This window comes from Bactrocera latifrons, unplaced genomic scaffold, assembly GCF_001853355.1.
Source record: "Bactrocera latifrons isolate USDA-ARS-PBARC rearing strain unplaced genomic scaffold, ASM185335v1 scaffold_16, whole genome shotgun sequence".
Classification (NCBI taxonomy): Eukaryota; Metazoa; Arthropoda; class Insecta; order Diptera; family Tephritidae; genus Bactrocera; species Bactrocera latifrons.
The window spans coordinates 1662293-1680316 of record NW_017535074.1 but is presented as its reverse complement, the minus strand read 5'-3'; the positions used below and the strand labels follow the sequence as shown (position 1 = coordinate 1680316).

The following is an 18024-nucleotide window of genomic DNA, read 5'->3' as shown; positions in this document are numbered from 1 at the left end:
CTCCAGTGTCTAAACTCTTGATGTGCACTTATACCTGTCTCTTATACACATCTAGATGTGTATAAGAGACAGCATATATACATATATATATATATATATATATACATATGTAAAGTCATAACTTTCAGTCGAAAACAGCACTATCTAATTGTGTGGGCTGTCTACTGTCAAAATAACGGTGTTCGGCTTTCTCAACTGTCCCACCAGAAATGGTAAACGATTTACTTGAATGCAACAAAAGGAAGATATCTATGTGAATGCATGTAGAATCTTAAATCTCAAGTACACACACATACATATTTACAAAAGTATCTTCAATACATATTTGGATAACAATCCGCTAGCGCATCAACGGAAAGAAGAGCAATACGACAAATGATTTGACAGTTTATTTATCGCATTGTCGCTTGTGATTGACAGCATGAGCAAGCTTTTTGTAACACTTAACCCGCATAGCTGCGCAGATACGCCGCAAATATGTACATTTGTATGTAACATGTAAATGTAAAAACAATATACATATGTATTATATTCATTGAAAGTCGGTGTGTGTGTGCGCGTATGAAGATATGAGTCAAAAGTCATTTGTAATTATCGCTAATGACTTTTGCTAACGGCATTTGAGGTCATCGCTGTGGTGAGTGAAAGCCAAATTGATTTTAGTAAATTTAATTGTGTATATATGCATTTATATTCACTAATTTCATCACGTGCAATAATTTTAAAATATTGTAAATTAATTCCATTAGCACTTAATCTTCAATAATTTTATTCTTCTGCTTCTTCTCTTTGCAGATAAATTTACGTTTAATACTCGTTAGTGGCAAAACAAAAGAATTCCTATTTAATCCATCAGATTCTGCTGGTGATATCGCACAAACAGTATTCGATAATTGGCCTGAAGGTGAGTGACACATCAATATACACTTAGGTAGCTGCGCTGATTATAAATTTGTCTGAATTTAAGATTTTACTTTATTGCTGATAACCATAAACTGACTTTTAGGTATTATATATTATCAAAGTTTGAGTTTAGATTTATTTTGGTAAACATTTGTGAGTAGGTTCTGACGTTGAAAGTTTCGGTGTTTGCCTTAGATTATTATAAGCTATCATGGTTATCTGCATTCAATAATCTTAGATGTGTTTGCAGTCGATGTTATGAAAACAAAAAATATGATCATTTGTTTCTTATAAGTTAATGCTTGTTAAAAGCTCCACAACTAGCGAGAGGCTCGTCTTACTGAGGACAAAAAGATCACTAGATCTCTTGCGTTCGATCTTGGGTCAAAAGTCTTTTGCTACAGCGCATGGCCAAGACTCCGCGAAGCCTAGCTATCTAGTAGTAGAAAAAAAGAGAATACGGGAGCACCAACCCGCTCCCAATTTAGTGATAACGGTTCTAGGTACATCAAGCTTTGACCCATCCCGAAAGAAGCAGCCACTTTCCTCCAAAAGCTCGCTCGACGGTATGTGGACAGAGAAAGAGCCGACAGAGTTCGGTTTGGTGACTCCAAGATCCAAGTGATCCGGCATGAAGTCAAAGTGTATTTTTCGAGTGTTCAAACACGTGTTCTTTTAGGAACTTAGATTCTCTGAGTCTGATCAAAACTTTCGTATCCATACATCTTCCGACGATGTCTATGGACACTATGTATAAGATGACGTTAAGTGTCATAGTTGCAGTGGACCTTAGTGCACCACACATGCTGATGATCGCCGCCGGTTGAACACTCTCTAGTTTCTTTGCAATTGTGGTCTTTTCTAAAGCCCTCCCCCACCTAAAGACTCCGTAGAACATAATGGGGTTGACAATGGGGTCGTAAAGCCAGAGCGCCCCTATCGGTGAGAGATTCCACCTTTTGCCAATGTCTCCTCTACAGTGGTATAAAGCAGTCGGTATCTTTTTTTGTTCTCTCTTCGATATTCGGCTTCCATGAAAGCTTCCCATCCAGGATGAGCCGTAGATATTTCACTGTATCCGTCGGTTGAAACGGGTGCCTCTCAAGATCCATGTTTTACAATAATCCTTTTTCTTACTGTATGATATTGTACTCCCGTTAATTTATATTAGATATTAACTAGCAATGCTGAAACCACCTGTGTTTATGGTCCCGATAGTGTTACAAGCAATCACCTGAAATTTTGAAATCGCCGATTCCGTTTCGATCAATTTTATGCCAAAGATGCACCATGCTGGAAACCTAATTTTCGAAAAAATCGATAAAATAATAAAAATCGTCGAGTCCAACAAACTGGTTTCGATAACTCCGGAGCTAGGGATGGCATAAAAAACCGTTTGGTACCATTTTAATAAGGTTGGATATTAAATGATGCTCAATGTATGCGTGTCATACGAGTTAACGAAAAACTTATGGACCGAATTTTCATCGCTGCTGAATCATAACGAAATAACAACGTCTAGGAAAAACAGTCTCTTTAGTATCGCGACAAGCTTGCACTAAAGCCACGCAGAAACTATGAGCTTCTCTCCAGTGTCTAAACTCTTGATGTGCACTTATACTGTCAAGAATAGCCCAGTTGTGGCTAATAAGAACGAAATTATGATCCATGAAAACATCGCCAGACCACTGACATTTTGACTCGCCTGAAGTTCCAAGAGCTTGATTGTGAGGTCCACTCTATTGTTCGGACCTGATACTAAATTACTTGTTCCTGCCCAAGGGGAATGATTTTGTTGATTAAAAGTTCACCCGTGTTGTTATGTGAAGGCCATTAGTTTCTTCTTCATATCACAACAATACTGAAAGCAAAGGAGTAGAGTTTGTAATTAAGATCACCTACTGAAGTGTCTTCTCAATTAATAACTTCTGTAAAATGAAATACAAATAGACATTCGTACTCAACTTTTCTCTAAAATAACCACAACCGCACATGCTTACTCATTTCTACCAGCGCTATGAATAAAAATGGTTAAAGTTTTTTGTTTCACCGCTTTCCCAACAATCGTCTGTACTGCACTATTATTCATTGAATCAAAAACCGAGGACGAACAAAGGCACTCGCAATTATTTATAATCTTAACACAAATTAATTGACGCACTTTGCTGTCCACCAGCTGCGACAGGAGGCAGCAACAACACGCATTTACAACTGTTATAGCTTCAAAATGATTGTCTACTGCAGACTCCCTATATGTCGGGCGCTCTTTTGCTCTCTTTTTCTGTATTATGCTGTGTAACAGACGATTGATTGCTGTGGGACATGAAGTTATGCTCGTATGACAGCAAAAACAACAAACAGAGAAATTGCACCGATGGCCACCATAAGCACCAACACTTCTACATACCCACCACATGTAAGCGTGTGTGTGTTTGTGGGTATAGCTGTAGCAGCTAGGTCAAAGTAGAGCACAAATGCGTAAAATGCAATAAAGTGCTGCGAATGGCCGGTCGGTCGGTCGGTCGGTCGGTCATCTTCGTTGCGCTGTACACTGCTGCTGCATCAAATTCAATTAGCATGCATAACTCGAAGAATGAAAATGTGCTACGTTGCAACAGCCGGCGAGCGCCTGACATAAATTATTGAAGATGCAATGAAATGTGCACAGTGTGTGATGATATGACCACTTAGGCTCTTAAATTTTAAACTGTTCGATTGATGAACCCTTCTGTTCTGTTTACAAATACTCTGGATTTGTAAGTTGTTTGTGACTTTACAAATCTCGTCAGTGTGTTAATATCCAAATGTAAAATTTTCCAAAAAATGGGGGTTTCTCTTCCGAGGCTGTTGGTAATTTTTCATTGGGTCGTTTTTTACGTGGGAGGTCCCAAACTCAGCGCACAACCCTTAGAAGGGATTGTTTGCCTTTTCTCTTTATCTCGCCTTCAAACGGATGTTTTTTGGCCAGGATACTTGGTCTAAGGCCGGAAGTCGTTGGCTGCTTGAGCCATATGGAAAAAAATCGTTTCTGGCCACTTCCAAGAGAACTTAAAAAGTGATTTTACAGCTTACTAAAGCTTAATGTACAAAATTTATACTCTGGACAGGACATACATATGTACCTACACACAGTATATATTTAAAATCGCTAATAATGCTCTATGAGATCTCCCAATCTCAATTAATATTTCAGCTTAATGAAATTTCGGGTCACTATTAGGTCTACGTTTAATCATTTCTCAATTTTTGAGATAACGATTTGAAATTTGCTCACGTCTTTTCCTCCCGAAGAAGCTCTTCATTCGTCGGAACCACCGGCATCGTGCTGCTAAAGTATTTCACTGCCATAAAAGCTGATCGAGCAAAATAAAATTTCTTCACTAAGTTTAGACAGATATTATCTAAGAAAGTGCTACAATTTCTGAACAAATTCTTCATTCGGACCATTATAGCCTATAGGGTCTATACGAAATGACTTATCAAAATTAAGTCCGTTTATGGAAAATTGATTTGTTGACAGGGTATATTCACGAAATTTTGTAAATATTATTATCGAAGACAAAGCTAAACTCTCCAAAGATTGGACTACTATCAACTATTATAGCTATATGACACCATGCAAATTGATGGATCAAAATCCACATAAATATATTTTACACTCTTTTAAGCTGAAGTATTGTTGTTGTTGTTGTTGTAACTGTAGAAAACATTCCTGAAGAATTTCGTAAGATAGTGCTTGGCAGTATAAAAATCCTGGTTCGTTCTGGTTACTTAGGCTATGTTAAGAGGTCGATGCTAACAGCGATTTCACTTGAACAGCTTAGAACGCCGGTCCGTTGTGTTACCTAAATTTACAATTTGCAAAACTTTGCTATCACAAAATTGTTGCTAGTTCCATCTCGGATGTCTCTTTGTTCGCGGAAGGTAATGATGTTGAGATTTTTCATCTTCAGCTTTGCAAAGGCTGGACAATGGTCACATACGACTTTGACAACTTGCTTCCGTTCAAATTTTTAGCCTCACCGCATGAATGCATATTGGATAATGTCTGATGATGAAGTATTATGTTGATATCGTTTCTAGTGAGGACGTACACTCCGTGACCTTCAAATGCATAGTTGGTGAGCTCAGCGCTAATATTGCGACTCGGCTGTCGGAGTGTATGCTCATTTCCCTGAAAAAGGCTTCACTTTATAGCAGTACGTCTACAGCGACATTAATAACAGTCAGTTCTGCTTGAGAGACACTGCAGTGGTCCGGTAGCATAAAGGTAATATTTGCGAAGAGCTCCTTGGAGAAAACGCTCCTTCCAACTTTCCCTCCTAGCTTCGACCTATTCGTGAAAAAGCTCACTGTGCTTCTTCTTCAGCTAATCCTCCCCATCCCCACATATCTCTAGTCGATATGTGAGGAGCGAGAAACCGCCACTAGTAGCCTCGGCTACGCAGTAATCCAAGTCTTCAGGAATGCAGTTGAAGAAGGAGAGAATTTCTATGTGATTTTTCTTATTCGGAACCCTTCACATGGTTAGCTTCCCTGATACTTAAAATTGGAAGAATAAATAAGTCACATATGGACCCGTTGCCAATTTATAAACGCCCTGTGTTACATAATAATTCTCACCCTATTTATAACTGCATATACAATGTATGCTGACCACCTTTAATTTATGTAGAAATATTGTATATAAAAGTATAGATGTTCGCATTGAGCATCTGTGAGTTATTGGTAAATGCGCCAGCAAGCTGAATTTAATTGAACTCGATTGAGTTGGCAACACAAAAGAAATGTTTTTATTTTATAAATAGCATACAATAAGTGCACATATTTGTACATATATACTACAACAACGTTCTATATAAATATATTCACTACAACAGCAGTTGCATTGCATCAATCACTGTACACAGCCACACGCATATTTGTTATGTACCCACTCCGTCCGTCCGCCCCTATGCATCTCGGCGACTTGCTGCGGCCAAGACCGTGAATTTCCTGCACAATATGTTTTTATGAGCACAACTTTGTTCGCTCCCTGCTATTATTGACAATTTATTTCTGATTTATTGTCACCATAGTAATGCTTTATTGTATACACACACACACATACAAACATATACCCATTTAAAGAAACTATTTATTATATTTTTACTGATTGCACCTGAAATTGATTTTGCTGCAATTGTTATTTGTTACCACATATTTGTTGTTGTTGCAGTTGCTTTGAGTAACTGTTGCTGTCTACAAATGAAAATTACAAATGTACGTACGTATCCATTCATAGCGTATGTGTGCGTGTGCCAGTAGTTAACTATTAAAAATTTTCAAAACAAATACGAAGGTGACGTTTATTGTTAATTGCTGGTCTCAATTTATTACTAAACAAATAAACAAATGTAAGTGTATACATATGTATGTGTAGACATTTGTACCTGTTTTGATTTATGTCAATATTTACCGAGTAAGTGAACTTGAAATGTGTTCCTTGATATTGTGCCGTTATATATTCATAGAACTCAAGTTGATTCTTTCCGGTGTAAAAAAAAGCGCATATTACCTAATAATATAATTGCGGTTGTTATTGTTTTACAATAATAAGTTTTTGTGCCGGCCGCCGCATTGAGCGTCTAATCGGTTTTATGAACTGCAATGTCATAATCAATTAATAAAAGCAAACACTTTCATGATTTGTTCTAAAGACGGGGTGATTTTAAATGCCTATAGGCAGTATCTTACGCTTTTTATACTCTATCGACTATAATAGTTATTTTCACCAATTAGTGCTTTGTAATATCTAGAACTAATCGAGATGTATGTACTTATGTGTATGTACTCCAGTGGGCAATAATTGTAAGACATTTTAATTTAAATTTCCTGCGAAAACCCATTCGTCGAAATATTTTTTTCTTGCTTGGTATGACTGTCGGTGGCATCTGTGCCAAATGTCACAACAAAATAATGATTAGTGTTTAGTATACGCTTGTCTTTCTGAAGTACATACAGTGCATTCGGCGATTGGAATTATTCAGCAAAGAAGTTCCATTAAATTTTGTGTGCAGAAGCAAATTTCTAGTGCCGAAACATTCAAAACGTTGGAAAATGGATAATTTTTTGTCGCGAGCAAGTGTTTTTGATTGTTACAAATTATTCAAAGAGGATCGAGAACGTTTTAACGATGAACCAAATGGACGTGCTAGGATGGCCATCGACATCAACAGATGATCAACATGTCAGTAAAATAAAGGAATTGGTGCTTGAGTCAAAGATCTTACTGGCATTGTGGAAATATCGGAAGGATCCGTGAAAACGATTTTGAAAGATCATGTGGGAAGAAGCGAAAGCCCGATTGGCTTCAAAATAACAAATTTTTTTCGAAAAACAGCGTAGCCTTGCGTTAATGTCTGTGAAACAATTTTACTATTTTTTAATTAATATATCAGGATAAAACTTTGCACGAATTTTTTATCGAACATGTCAATTTTTTATATGTTACAATGTGATTATATGCAACAACTAAGGGCTAAGTTCGGGTGTCACCCAACATTTTATACTCTCGCATGATAAAGTGATAATCGAGATTTCATTATCCGTAATTTATATATATTTTCAATAAAATGATCTGATCTCGGTGATTTTTACTCGGGCTATGCTACATTAGAAATACAGTATTTGTGCAAAGTTTTGGTCGGTTATCTTTACTGGTGTTGAACTCATATACTATAAAGTGAACGAATCAGATGGAATTCAAAATAGCATTATATTGGAAGAAGGCGTGGTTGTGAATCGATTTCACCCATATTTCGTACATGTCATCAGGGTGTTAAGAAAATATTACATACTGAATTTTATTGAAATCGGTCGAGTACTTCCTGAGATATGGTTTTTGGTAAGTGGGCGACGCCACGCCCATTTTCAATTTAAAAAAAAAGCCTGGATGCAGCTTCCTTCTGCCATTTCTTCCGTAAAATTTAGTGTTTCTGACATTTTTGTTAGTCGGTCAACGCACTTTTAGTGATTTTCAACATAACCTTTGTATGGGAGGTGGGCGTGGTTATTATCCGATTTCTTCCATTTTTGAACTGTATATGGAAATGCCTGAAGGAAACGACTCTATAGAGTTTGGTTGACATAGCTATAGTAGTTTCTGAAATATGTACAAAAAATTTGGTAGGGGCGCGTCCACGCCCACTTTTTCAAAAAAATTACGTCCAAATATGCTCCTCCCTAATTTCACTTTAATATCTTTATTTATGGCTTAGTTACGACACTTTATAGGTTTTCGGGTTTCGCCGATTTTGCCCATCTTCGAATTTAACCTTCTTATGGAGTCAAGAAATACGTGTACCAAGTTTCATCATGATATATCAATTTTTACTCAAGTTACAGCCTGCACGGATGGACGGACGGACAGACGGACGGATCACTTTGGTATATATAACCCTATATCTGACTCTTTTAGTTTTAGGACTTACAAACAACCGTTATGTGAACAAAACTATAATACTCTCCTTAGCAACTTTGTTGCGAGAGTATAAAAATGTTCAGAAATCAATCAGCGCCTTCTGCCCATCCCAATATACCAAATATAGTATTTTTCTCCCTTCCGATTGACTTTATACAGAAATATCGTAATACTGTATACAATATCGCCTAGTAAGGGTCGCATAGCATAATAAAAACAAGCGAGAATATTTCCAAACATACATAATTTGCATGGGTCCACCCCTTTCTTAGCATTAATTTGATAAATATAAGTATATATTTCGACCGTAAAACAACGACACCACAAAGCGCCTAGAAGTAGACATCTGACATTTCAAAATATATTGGCGACCTATTGACACCTGCTTTGCATACATTTTGTCATTTGCACATTTTCTAGTTGCTAAATAGTAAATTACCTAAGCTTATAAAGGAAACTATTATAATTAGCCTCAATTTTAACCTAAATAATATCGGATATCACTAAATTTTAAGTGAAAACTTTGACTAACTTATGCTTTCTGCATATAACATACAATTGTACATTTCAGTATCCCATAGTAAATGTGTTGTAATTTGAAATCATTCTCGACTACCCCTCAAATGGTGGCAAATGCTATCAGTTACCCAACAGATGGTTATACAATGGTTACATAGCTTTCAACTATACAAATTTTTATAGTATGTAGACTGATCTGGAATTGAATTGGAATAGAAAATTATTTTAAAAAATTAAGGTTACCATATTGAAAAAAAAAATCATATATTATTATATACTTCAACCGCGTATCTGTCTCTTATACACATCTAGATGTGTATAAGAGACAGAATCAGATTCAATAATTTTTTTTCACATAAAAAATTTAATATTTTATTAGAATTTTTTATTGTTACAAACATACACTATTAAAAAGAAATTCTGTAAATTTTGGAAAATATTTTAAACTGACTAAAAACTAAAAAAAGATGTGTCCGCGTTGGCATGATAACTCCTTAAAGAACCATCTAAAGTAAAATAACACAAAAATAACGTTAAAACCTTACTTAGAACTTTGACGAAGAAAAAAAAAACAGGAAATTGGATTATTGTCAGACATTTTTACAAAAAAGTGAAAATTTCACAATTTTTTTTTTCAAATAGTTGTAATAAAAAAACATTCTTCGTCTAAGTCCTTAAGAATTGTATCTAAAAGACTTGTATACAATTTTATGAAAATCGGTTGAATAGTTCTCGAGAAATCTTATCAACCGACTTCAAAAGCACAGTTTAGAGAAGCACGCGTTTAAAGACGACACTCTTAGCCTAGCTAGCCTCGAGCGCACAAGTTTTCCAGGTGGTATCTCCGAAACTATTACTTTGATCAACTTGAAAATTTAGTACAATATTCTGGAGGTATTGATTTAACCCCAAAATCTCAAATAGTGTATGTTTGGTTAGATTTGCTCTCTGAAGTTTTTAAAAATGGCTACTTTTTATTATCTTAATAAAAACAGAGTTCTGCAAAACCTTATAAAGCTGCAAGATTATTCCCTTCGTATAGCATATATGACTTTCTTAAGCCCGGCGACTGAAAACTCAAAGTAAATATTTTAAACATTTACTTGTCAATATGCTTGAATCTCGTAACCACATTCGTTTCGTTTCACCTTCGTCCTGAAACAGTTGGAATTTCTGCTGGGTATACCCACATTTACAAACGTAGATTAATATAATGTAGTCCTGTGCATATTTGCTGCTTAAAATTAGTATTCCGTCAGCGCAATCACATTGAAAAATGCCACTTAGTGTATCCTGGCCGTAGAGACTACACAGCCAACTTCCCACTGCGGGTCAACGGTGTTAAATTGACCGTCCGCGGGCGAAGCGCGTTCTGCTAACACCCGACGGGCGCAACAATAGTGTTAAATGTATATTTAACTATACAGAATGTGTCTATATGCATACATATCTACATTGGCACATATTGTTGAATTACTTTGACCACTGGACGCGCGCTTTGTGTCGGTCACGCCTACACGCAGTGATACAAACATATAAATCGACATATGTACGATACATATGGGTATACACATATATGGTACATACGTACAAACATACATATATTAATTCATACTGATATCCTGCAGCTTATCCCTTTCTGCGTCCCCTCTGCATCCCTACGCTCCCACCTTAATAAACTCAAATGGATGTCAGCAACCAATTAATGTTGTTGTTGCTGCTTAACTACATTGACTCTCGGCTATCCCTCGTGTAACTGCTGTGTCTGTGTATGTACTTATGTCCATATATGTATATGTGCGTTTGTTGCCGCATTGTAGCTACTGTTTAGTGTGCCGGCGCCGCAGTGCAGCCAACGGCTCTGTTGTGCGAATTGAAGCGACTGATATTTGTTGTAGTTGTTGTGCGTAGAGACTATTTAATATTCATTTGTCGTTTGTTAATGAAGGCGCTGCATTTGTCGCTAACTTATCCTGATTTATTTACCACTAGCAAACAGCCGAACTCACGTACGCGCACGCACTGTTGTGTGCGTAACAGCACAGCAGCAGAGGCAGAGGTACCTACATTTTGCCTCAGCCGTCGCCGTCGCATAGTGGTTGGCAACAACAATGAATAGTTACAATGCAATACATGCAACATTTACAATATAACAGTGGATTTTGTTTGCAGTCGGACGGTCGGTCTTTTATCACATTCAAAGAACCAGTGTACACTGTGGTGAAGTTTCGGATGTTTTTGAGCAAATATCAAACTAACACAACTTATCCTAGACGGGGTTAAAGTTTTCCATAAAAGGACTTGAGCTTGATCGGTCAATTTATATTCCAGCAATATGCTATACGAGTAGTTGTCCGATATTTTTCTTATGATAAATGTGCAGCTTCTTTGGATGAAAAGAACGTGTGCAAAATTTTCAGACTGATATCTCAAAAACTGAGGGACTGGTTCGCATATATAAGGATAGATAAATGAACATTGCTAAATCCACTCTGCTCGTCTCGTTGATTACTTATAAATAGTTTTTTCATAGGGACTCTACAAAAGTAGCCCAATAGGGAGAGTAAACGACGCCATATTTTTACCCATTCTTTCAACATTTCTCTACAGTAAGGTTTGCCATTTCATCATGGAAAGATAAACGATCCAAGAGCGAGTCGAAATTATAAAGATTTACTAACGAAATTCGGAGTCAGTGGCCTGAACTTTAAGAGCGCTACGTCATATTTATAATCTATATATAATCCACAGGCACAGTGGTGGCCATGCGGAAGAAATCGATATCCCAAACGGTTTTCGTTTTATTTAGAAAACTTTTCTAGCGGTCTTATTGACAAACCCGTTACACTAGAAGATCAATGTATATAATGAATGACAGCGTGTGGTCTGATCAAAAAGCCTCCGGATACACCCGAATGTGACTGTGTGGCTACCATGGAGCAACATGGTCATTCGGTTGTGTGACCATGTGGCTCCATTTCGGCCGGCATCATAATCAAACTAGTAAATTTTCGTGCAATCACGGGACTCATAGTCAACAACAACAACAATAAAACGATAATAATGGTCCAATAATTCGCGCACGGTCCTTGCAAAGTTCTGTCTGCATGCACATAGGAATGTAATGCACTTCATAATCAAACAATGCACTTGCGGAAAGTCTGTTCCACAGCATAAATGTGGCCATATATATGTGTATGTATGCGATTAGTGCGAGGTGGGTGTGTGAAGAGGAAGTTCGGCCGAAGCGTGGGTTCTGTGTTGACGGCGTCAAAATGCGCTGTGAGTGAGTCAGTGTGGCTGGAGTAGTGTTGTTATTGCATGTGTTGCGTTGCATTTTGTTGTTATCCGAATTATATGAAACCAACAACAATTACAAACTTCGAAATGCGTAATTTAAACACATTAAGTTAAATATTTATCATAGTTTAGTGTATTTACACGAAAATGAATTCGTAGAATGTAACACCTAACACACACACACCGCATACCAAAAGTGCGGGTGATATGTGGTTATAATAATTCTAATTTTGTTGTTACACATTTGTTTTTGTATTTGCAGATTGGGAGCGTGAAGCCGTCTCCAAGGCCGAAATATTACGTCTCATATATCAAGGTAGATTTCTACATTGCAATGTAACTTTAGGCGCACTGGGACTTCCGCTGGGCAAAACGACTGTTATGCATTTAGTGCCGCGTGATAATTTGCCAGAACCGAATTCGCAAGGTAAGTGATAATAATGCTTACACAAACAAATATATATTACGGTTATTTAGGACAGTGATTGTAGAGAAGTGTGTTATTGGAAGGAATGGTCGAATTCGGCCTTATTGAGTATTATTGTAACCAATTGCATAAAAAGTTTTGTCGAAATGAACTCCAACATATTCAGAATCGGGGCTAAAGTATATAATATTTACATAAATTGAGTTAAAGTTTAATGTTGTACTCAGAGACAAATACCAACATTTTCCAGAAACACTCTGTATTTCGTATTTGAGTATAGGCGATCATGTCGGTGAGACGTAGTTTGAGACCTGCCGTCCGATTGCCTTTTATGTTGCCAACAGCGTTTCATTGTCTTTTCCCTACGTCTAAAACAAGATAATGGTCTGAGTCAATGTCGGAGCATACGCACGTCTAAAATACTGGACACGTGTCTTCTGTCTATCACAACATGATCGATCTGGTTGGTGACTTTTCGATCCGCAGATAGCCAGGTAGCTTGATGAATTCATAGGGAGCATCTTTGGTCACATTGTGCTTCTCTTCCGTCGAGGCGTGAGCGCAAATCAGCTATATATTTAAGAACTTCGCTTTGATGCGAATTGTGGCTAGACATTCATCCACCGACGTGAATGTCAGGACTTAGCGATGGAAGCTCCCTCTTACCTCAAATCCACAAGAACCTACACGTCTCAGTTCCTGTCCCGTCCATCGCACATCTTCGGCGGCGGTGATGTCAGGCTTTAATTTCAGGACACCAACCAGCATGACAGCGGCACCTTCCCTTTTAAGGGACGGGACATTCCAGGTGTATACCCTTAAATCGTAATGCTTAATGCATTTTCCACGGTCGTCGTCATTAAGAGGGGATGTCTCGTTTGAGGCTATTGTTTCCTTTCAAAGAGGTGTTTTTTACGTGGCGACCCCAAACCCAGCGCACAACCCTAGGAAGGGACGGTTCGCCTTCTCACTCTAGGCCGCCTTCGAACGGATGTTCTTTGGCTACTCAGAGGATATAGTACTTGATCTAAGACCAAAAGTCGTGAGCTGATTGAGCCATACGTAAAATAAACATTTCTGGCCCAAGTGAATCAGTGAACTTTCCTCTTTTGGCTGAACTCCTACACATGACTCTATCCGTCTTTGAAGGATAAAACTAAATCACTGAAAGCCTTTCCCAACATTTGCAATGCTTTCGCGCACGAAATTTGGTTTGAAATATAAAAGTTGAGACAATTTCTTTCTGGATATTTTAATTCATTGTAAAAATCGCAATGCACGACTGAGGTACCGACTTAAGCGGCTGCTGTAAATAAACTGGTTGACAGATCGTGCTCATATTTATCATTGTAACTAAGGATATCCCTACCATCTAAGCAAAATACAATTTTTTGAAATATCATTTAACCTTAAATATCATTTTCTGGGTGCTTTTTTGTCCGAATGTTAAAAAATTTTTTATAAAACAATTTTTAATATAATTACTTAAAATAAAATGTAAAATAACTTTCACACTGACAATCGAAACCTTTTTATTTCTCTCCATCCTCCGAAAATATGTGCAGATCAAAGGCAGAAAAGTAAAGGCGGTTCCAGTAGATGCTGTTCAACGACATGCTGTATTTTGTAACTAAATTAGCTCATAGTAAATAAATTAATTTAAATATATATATATTATAATAATTATAATACATACATACATACAAAAATTAAAAAAAAAACAGAAACGGAAGAAAAATATATTTTCTAATAAATGAAATAAATATAACACAAATAACCGAGCATAGTTTTAAATCAAAAGTAAATAATAAACTTAACTAAAATAAAATTGATATAAAAGCGAAGATGTGAATTTAGTGGACAGTTTCAAAATGTGAAGCTTGTGCAAACGAGAAACGTAGCTGGCAAATTTTTAAAACAATAGTGAAAATTAATAAAAAAAATTATATATACTATCTAAAATTTACTGAAAAAACTGAAAAATCGGAGCACGACTCAAAAATAAAAATGAAAACCAAAAAATAATAACTAAAAAAAACAAAAAGGAAAAACAACTACAAATTATAAGCAACAGTTATGTAAGTGGGTAGATGCGAGTAAGTGTAGGATGCTAAGGGAACTTAGAAGTTTACTGTTGCCGACCGATGAGCTCCTCGTGCAGAACGGTTATAATATTTATATGATAACACAATATTATATACTTACTTATTATATTTAAACACTTCTATGTATGTATGACATGTAATTGTAGATATAATATTTATGTTAATAAAAGTAGTGAATTACAAAGCGAGCCGAGAGCAGAGTTTAAGATATGCGATGCAGAAGAAGGCGCAAGCAATTTTAAAGTAACAAAATGTAACGGGGTATGGTAAACGGTAAATGCAAATTTACAATTGGCGAAAGGCTAAATGCTAACTGCTTAATAACGGTGTTGTGTGACAGTTGAAAAAGTGGAAAGTAGGTGGTGAAGAATGCTAGGAGGGGAGGGGTGGGGCGTAAGGGTGGCGTGTTGAGGTGAAATTGAATTTAGATATTGCGTTTATTCCTTCCATTTTCATTCAGTTGTTATTGTAAAGTGTTTGCTAGCTAAATTTTACTTTAAATTTACAATTAAAATATATATAAATATATATCTACAATTTACCGTTACAATCGAGCTGTATGTGATTGATGATTGTTTGAGTGATTGTCTGCTCTATAATGATATGCCGCCGCGAAACAAAAGCGTGAGATGCAAATTTTAAAATTAAAGGAAAAATAACAAAAATAAAAATAAAAAAACGAAATCACAACAGCGGTCAATAGTGAATGCCAAAAGGGATTATAGAAAATGCAGAATATGTAATAAAAGGCAAATGAGAAGCATGAATACCGTTATGTATGTATTTAGTATAGAATTTGCGCTGGCCACTGTTTTGTGTAGCTGATTTATATAAATATATATTATATGTATGTATGTAATTAAAAGTGTTATTTGTAAATTCTGTTAAATCGACGTTTTTTTCGGATGCAAAACAAAAAAATGAAACACAAAAAGCAACACTAAAGTAATTCTCGCAGTATGTATTTCACATATACCTATACATACAGACATAAACATGCACATGGTTGGGTGTACATATGTATGTATGCGTGTCATATGCAAAGAAATTATTAAACAAATTAAAATATTGCAAATAAAACACAAAACAATAATAATAAAATATTATAGAAATACAAAGCATACTAGCCACGGGTAATAAAATGCAGCCGCGTCAAAAAAAAAAAAAACATAATGGTTACAAAAAAATATGGCACACACACAATGAAAAATTTACAATACACAACAATATATATGTATACATGCATATGTATGTAGGTACTTTGCATTACAACAAATCAGGAACTTACCAAACAGTAAAATAAAAGCGTAAACAAAAACAATAAAACAAAATGCATAATTAAAAATAATTGAAAAAATTATATATATTATATTACAAATCAAATAAACAATAGTCAAAAATGCTAATTTAGTGTTCATTGCCGTGTTTATAGTTACCAACAACAAAATAATTTTTATGAAAAACAAAGCAAGCGTAAAAGATTGCATACAAACAGAAAAACTAATAGTTACGTGGAAAACTTGTAAAAAAAAAATATTTGAAAAAATTTAATTTTTCATTTAAAAAATTTTTTTTGTCTAATTAATTTCGCCCTGTTCAAAACTTAAAATAACAAAAAGAAAGCTTTTGTTCTTACAAATACTATAAGTTCTTTGAGAGTTTGCTTGCCGATTAGCATTTACATGAAATAAGAACAATTGAGATGGTAGGAATCAAAAACAAAATTATAAGAAAAATTGGAACGCCCTAATATATATTTAAACGTGTAATTTCTCTAAAATATATATTAAGATTTACTAAAATTGCTGAAAAAGCCTACAAAGCGTCTCGTCTTGCCCTTAATACCATTCAGAAAACCGTTAAAAAAAAGTTTCTAAGGCAACAAGTATTCAAAAAAAATTATTTTTAAAAGACGCTTACGATCCAAAATTTTTCCCTCGAGTATTTTTCAACATTTTCTCTTAATGAAACTTGAAAGCAACCTTTTTTGAAAATACCTAATACCGCTTCACCTACTACTTACAATGGAATAATGAGTCAATAGACCTCAGATCGCGGAGCAATCCTCGTCTATGTATCTTATAACGGGATATTTTGATATGAACTTTGAGCACCGTTTTCGATTTTTAGTCCGTCATTGGATCCAGTCGTAGAAATATCTTTGCACAGTTCTGAAGAAAATATTATTTCCGAATATTTATCGATGGTTTCGCGGGCAATACAGTGTGATATGTTACTGAAACTAAAATAAATGATAGCCTTAAACCATATTCTTAATAATCTTCCGATCTTCTTGCTAATTTGAATTAATTTTTCGTAATTTAAATTTTTGAGAGAAATTCTCACAAACCACCCACTGTCCTATTAATTTTGCTATTGCCGAAAAAGCTGAGCGAAAACTGTGCATCGCATTGCTATCAGCTGATAGAGTGTACTCAATAAAATTTAACTGAGAGAGCACAACTCTTAAATATATTTGTTCTTATATACATATACATATATGTAAATATATAAATTCAAAATGTTACATTCTTTCTTCCTTTTAAATAGTTCTCATGAAATCTTCTCTTTATAACCAGGCTTGTCACGATTTCGAACAAAAAATCATCTAAATCCTCTTAATTTCTACGAAAGATTTCAAATATTATATTTTTGCCACATAAAAATACCGTTTCCGTTAATATTGTCAAAAATTCCGATTTCCGATTGCTTTTTTTAAATTTAACGATGGAAATTAGTATTAAAAAACGTTAAAAACTCAAACTCCGCGCGCAAATAATTATAAACAAAAACCCCAAGCTTTCACACCCAAATTTATTTACATATTTTTTCAATTATTTCAATCTCACGTTCCCACTCCGTGCGGAAGTTCAAGCACCCCCTTTTTCTTAACTTTTATATTACTGCATACAAACTTAGATGGGATTTTTATTTGAAATTATTCGGTCGCAACTCCAACCTCTGACTGATTAGTTTAATTGCTGTATATTATATGATACCCCAAGCTTTGACCCGTTTCTTATGTATTTATATATGTATGTATTTTTGTTTTGTTTTACCATAAGATATATACTTAATTTAAAGTTCATTGCCAAGTAATTTATGTACATGCAAACTCGTTCATTTGTATGTGCATTTGTTTGTATGTATTTTTGTTAAATTGTAAGATAATTATTATTTTTATCGTCGTTGTCTTCATTTATGTTCCACTTCCTGTTTTATGTATGTATGAAAATTTTTAAATGTATAGCAAGTAGTAAATCTGTTAAAATATGTAAAATTTTATTATATGGAAAAATGGCAAACTT

The 18024-nt window shown here is 35.4% G+C and overlaps 1 protein-coding gene across 1 annotated transcript in view; it reads left to right on the top strand.

The window, feature by feature from the left end:
* LOC108966442 (homeobox protein 5) overlaps positions 1-14324 on the top strand; it is a 119959-nt gene extending 105635 nt beyond the window's left edge. The window contains exons 3-5 of the mRNA XM_018929355.1: positions 796-904; positions 12447-12611; positions 14177-14324. Coding sequence (XP_018784900.1) covers positions 796-904; positions 12447-12611; positions 14177-14241 — 339 coding nt within the window. The 3' untranslated portion in view covers positions 14242-14324. The remainder of the gene's footprint in view (positions 1-795; positions 905-12446; positions 12612-14176) is intronic.
* Positions 14325-18024: the final 3700 nt, after the last annotated feature.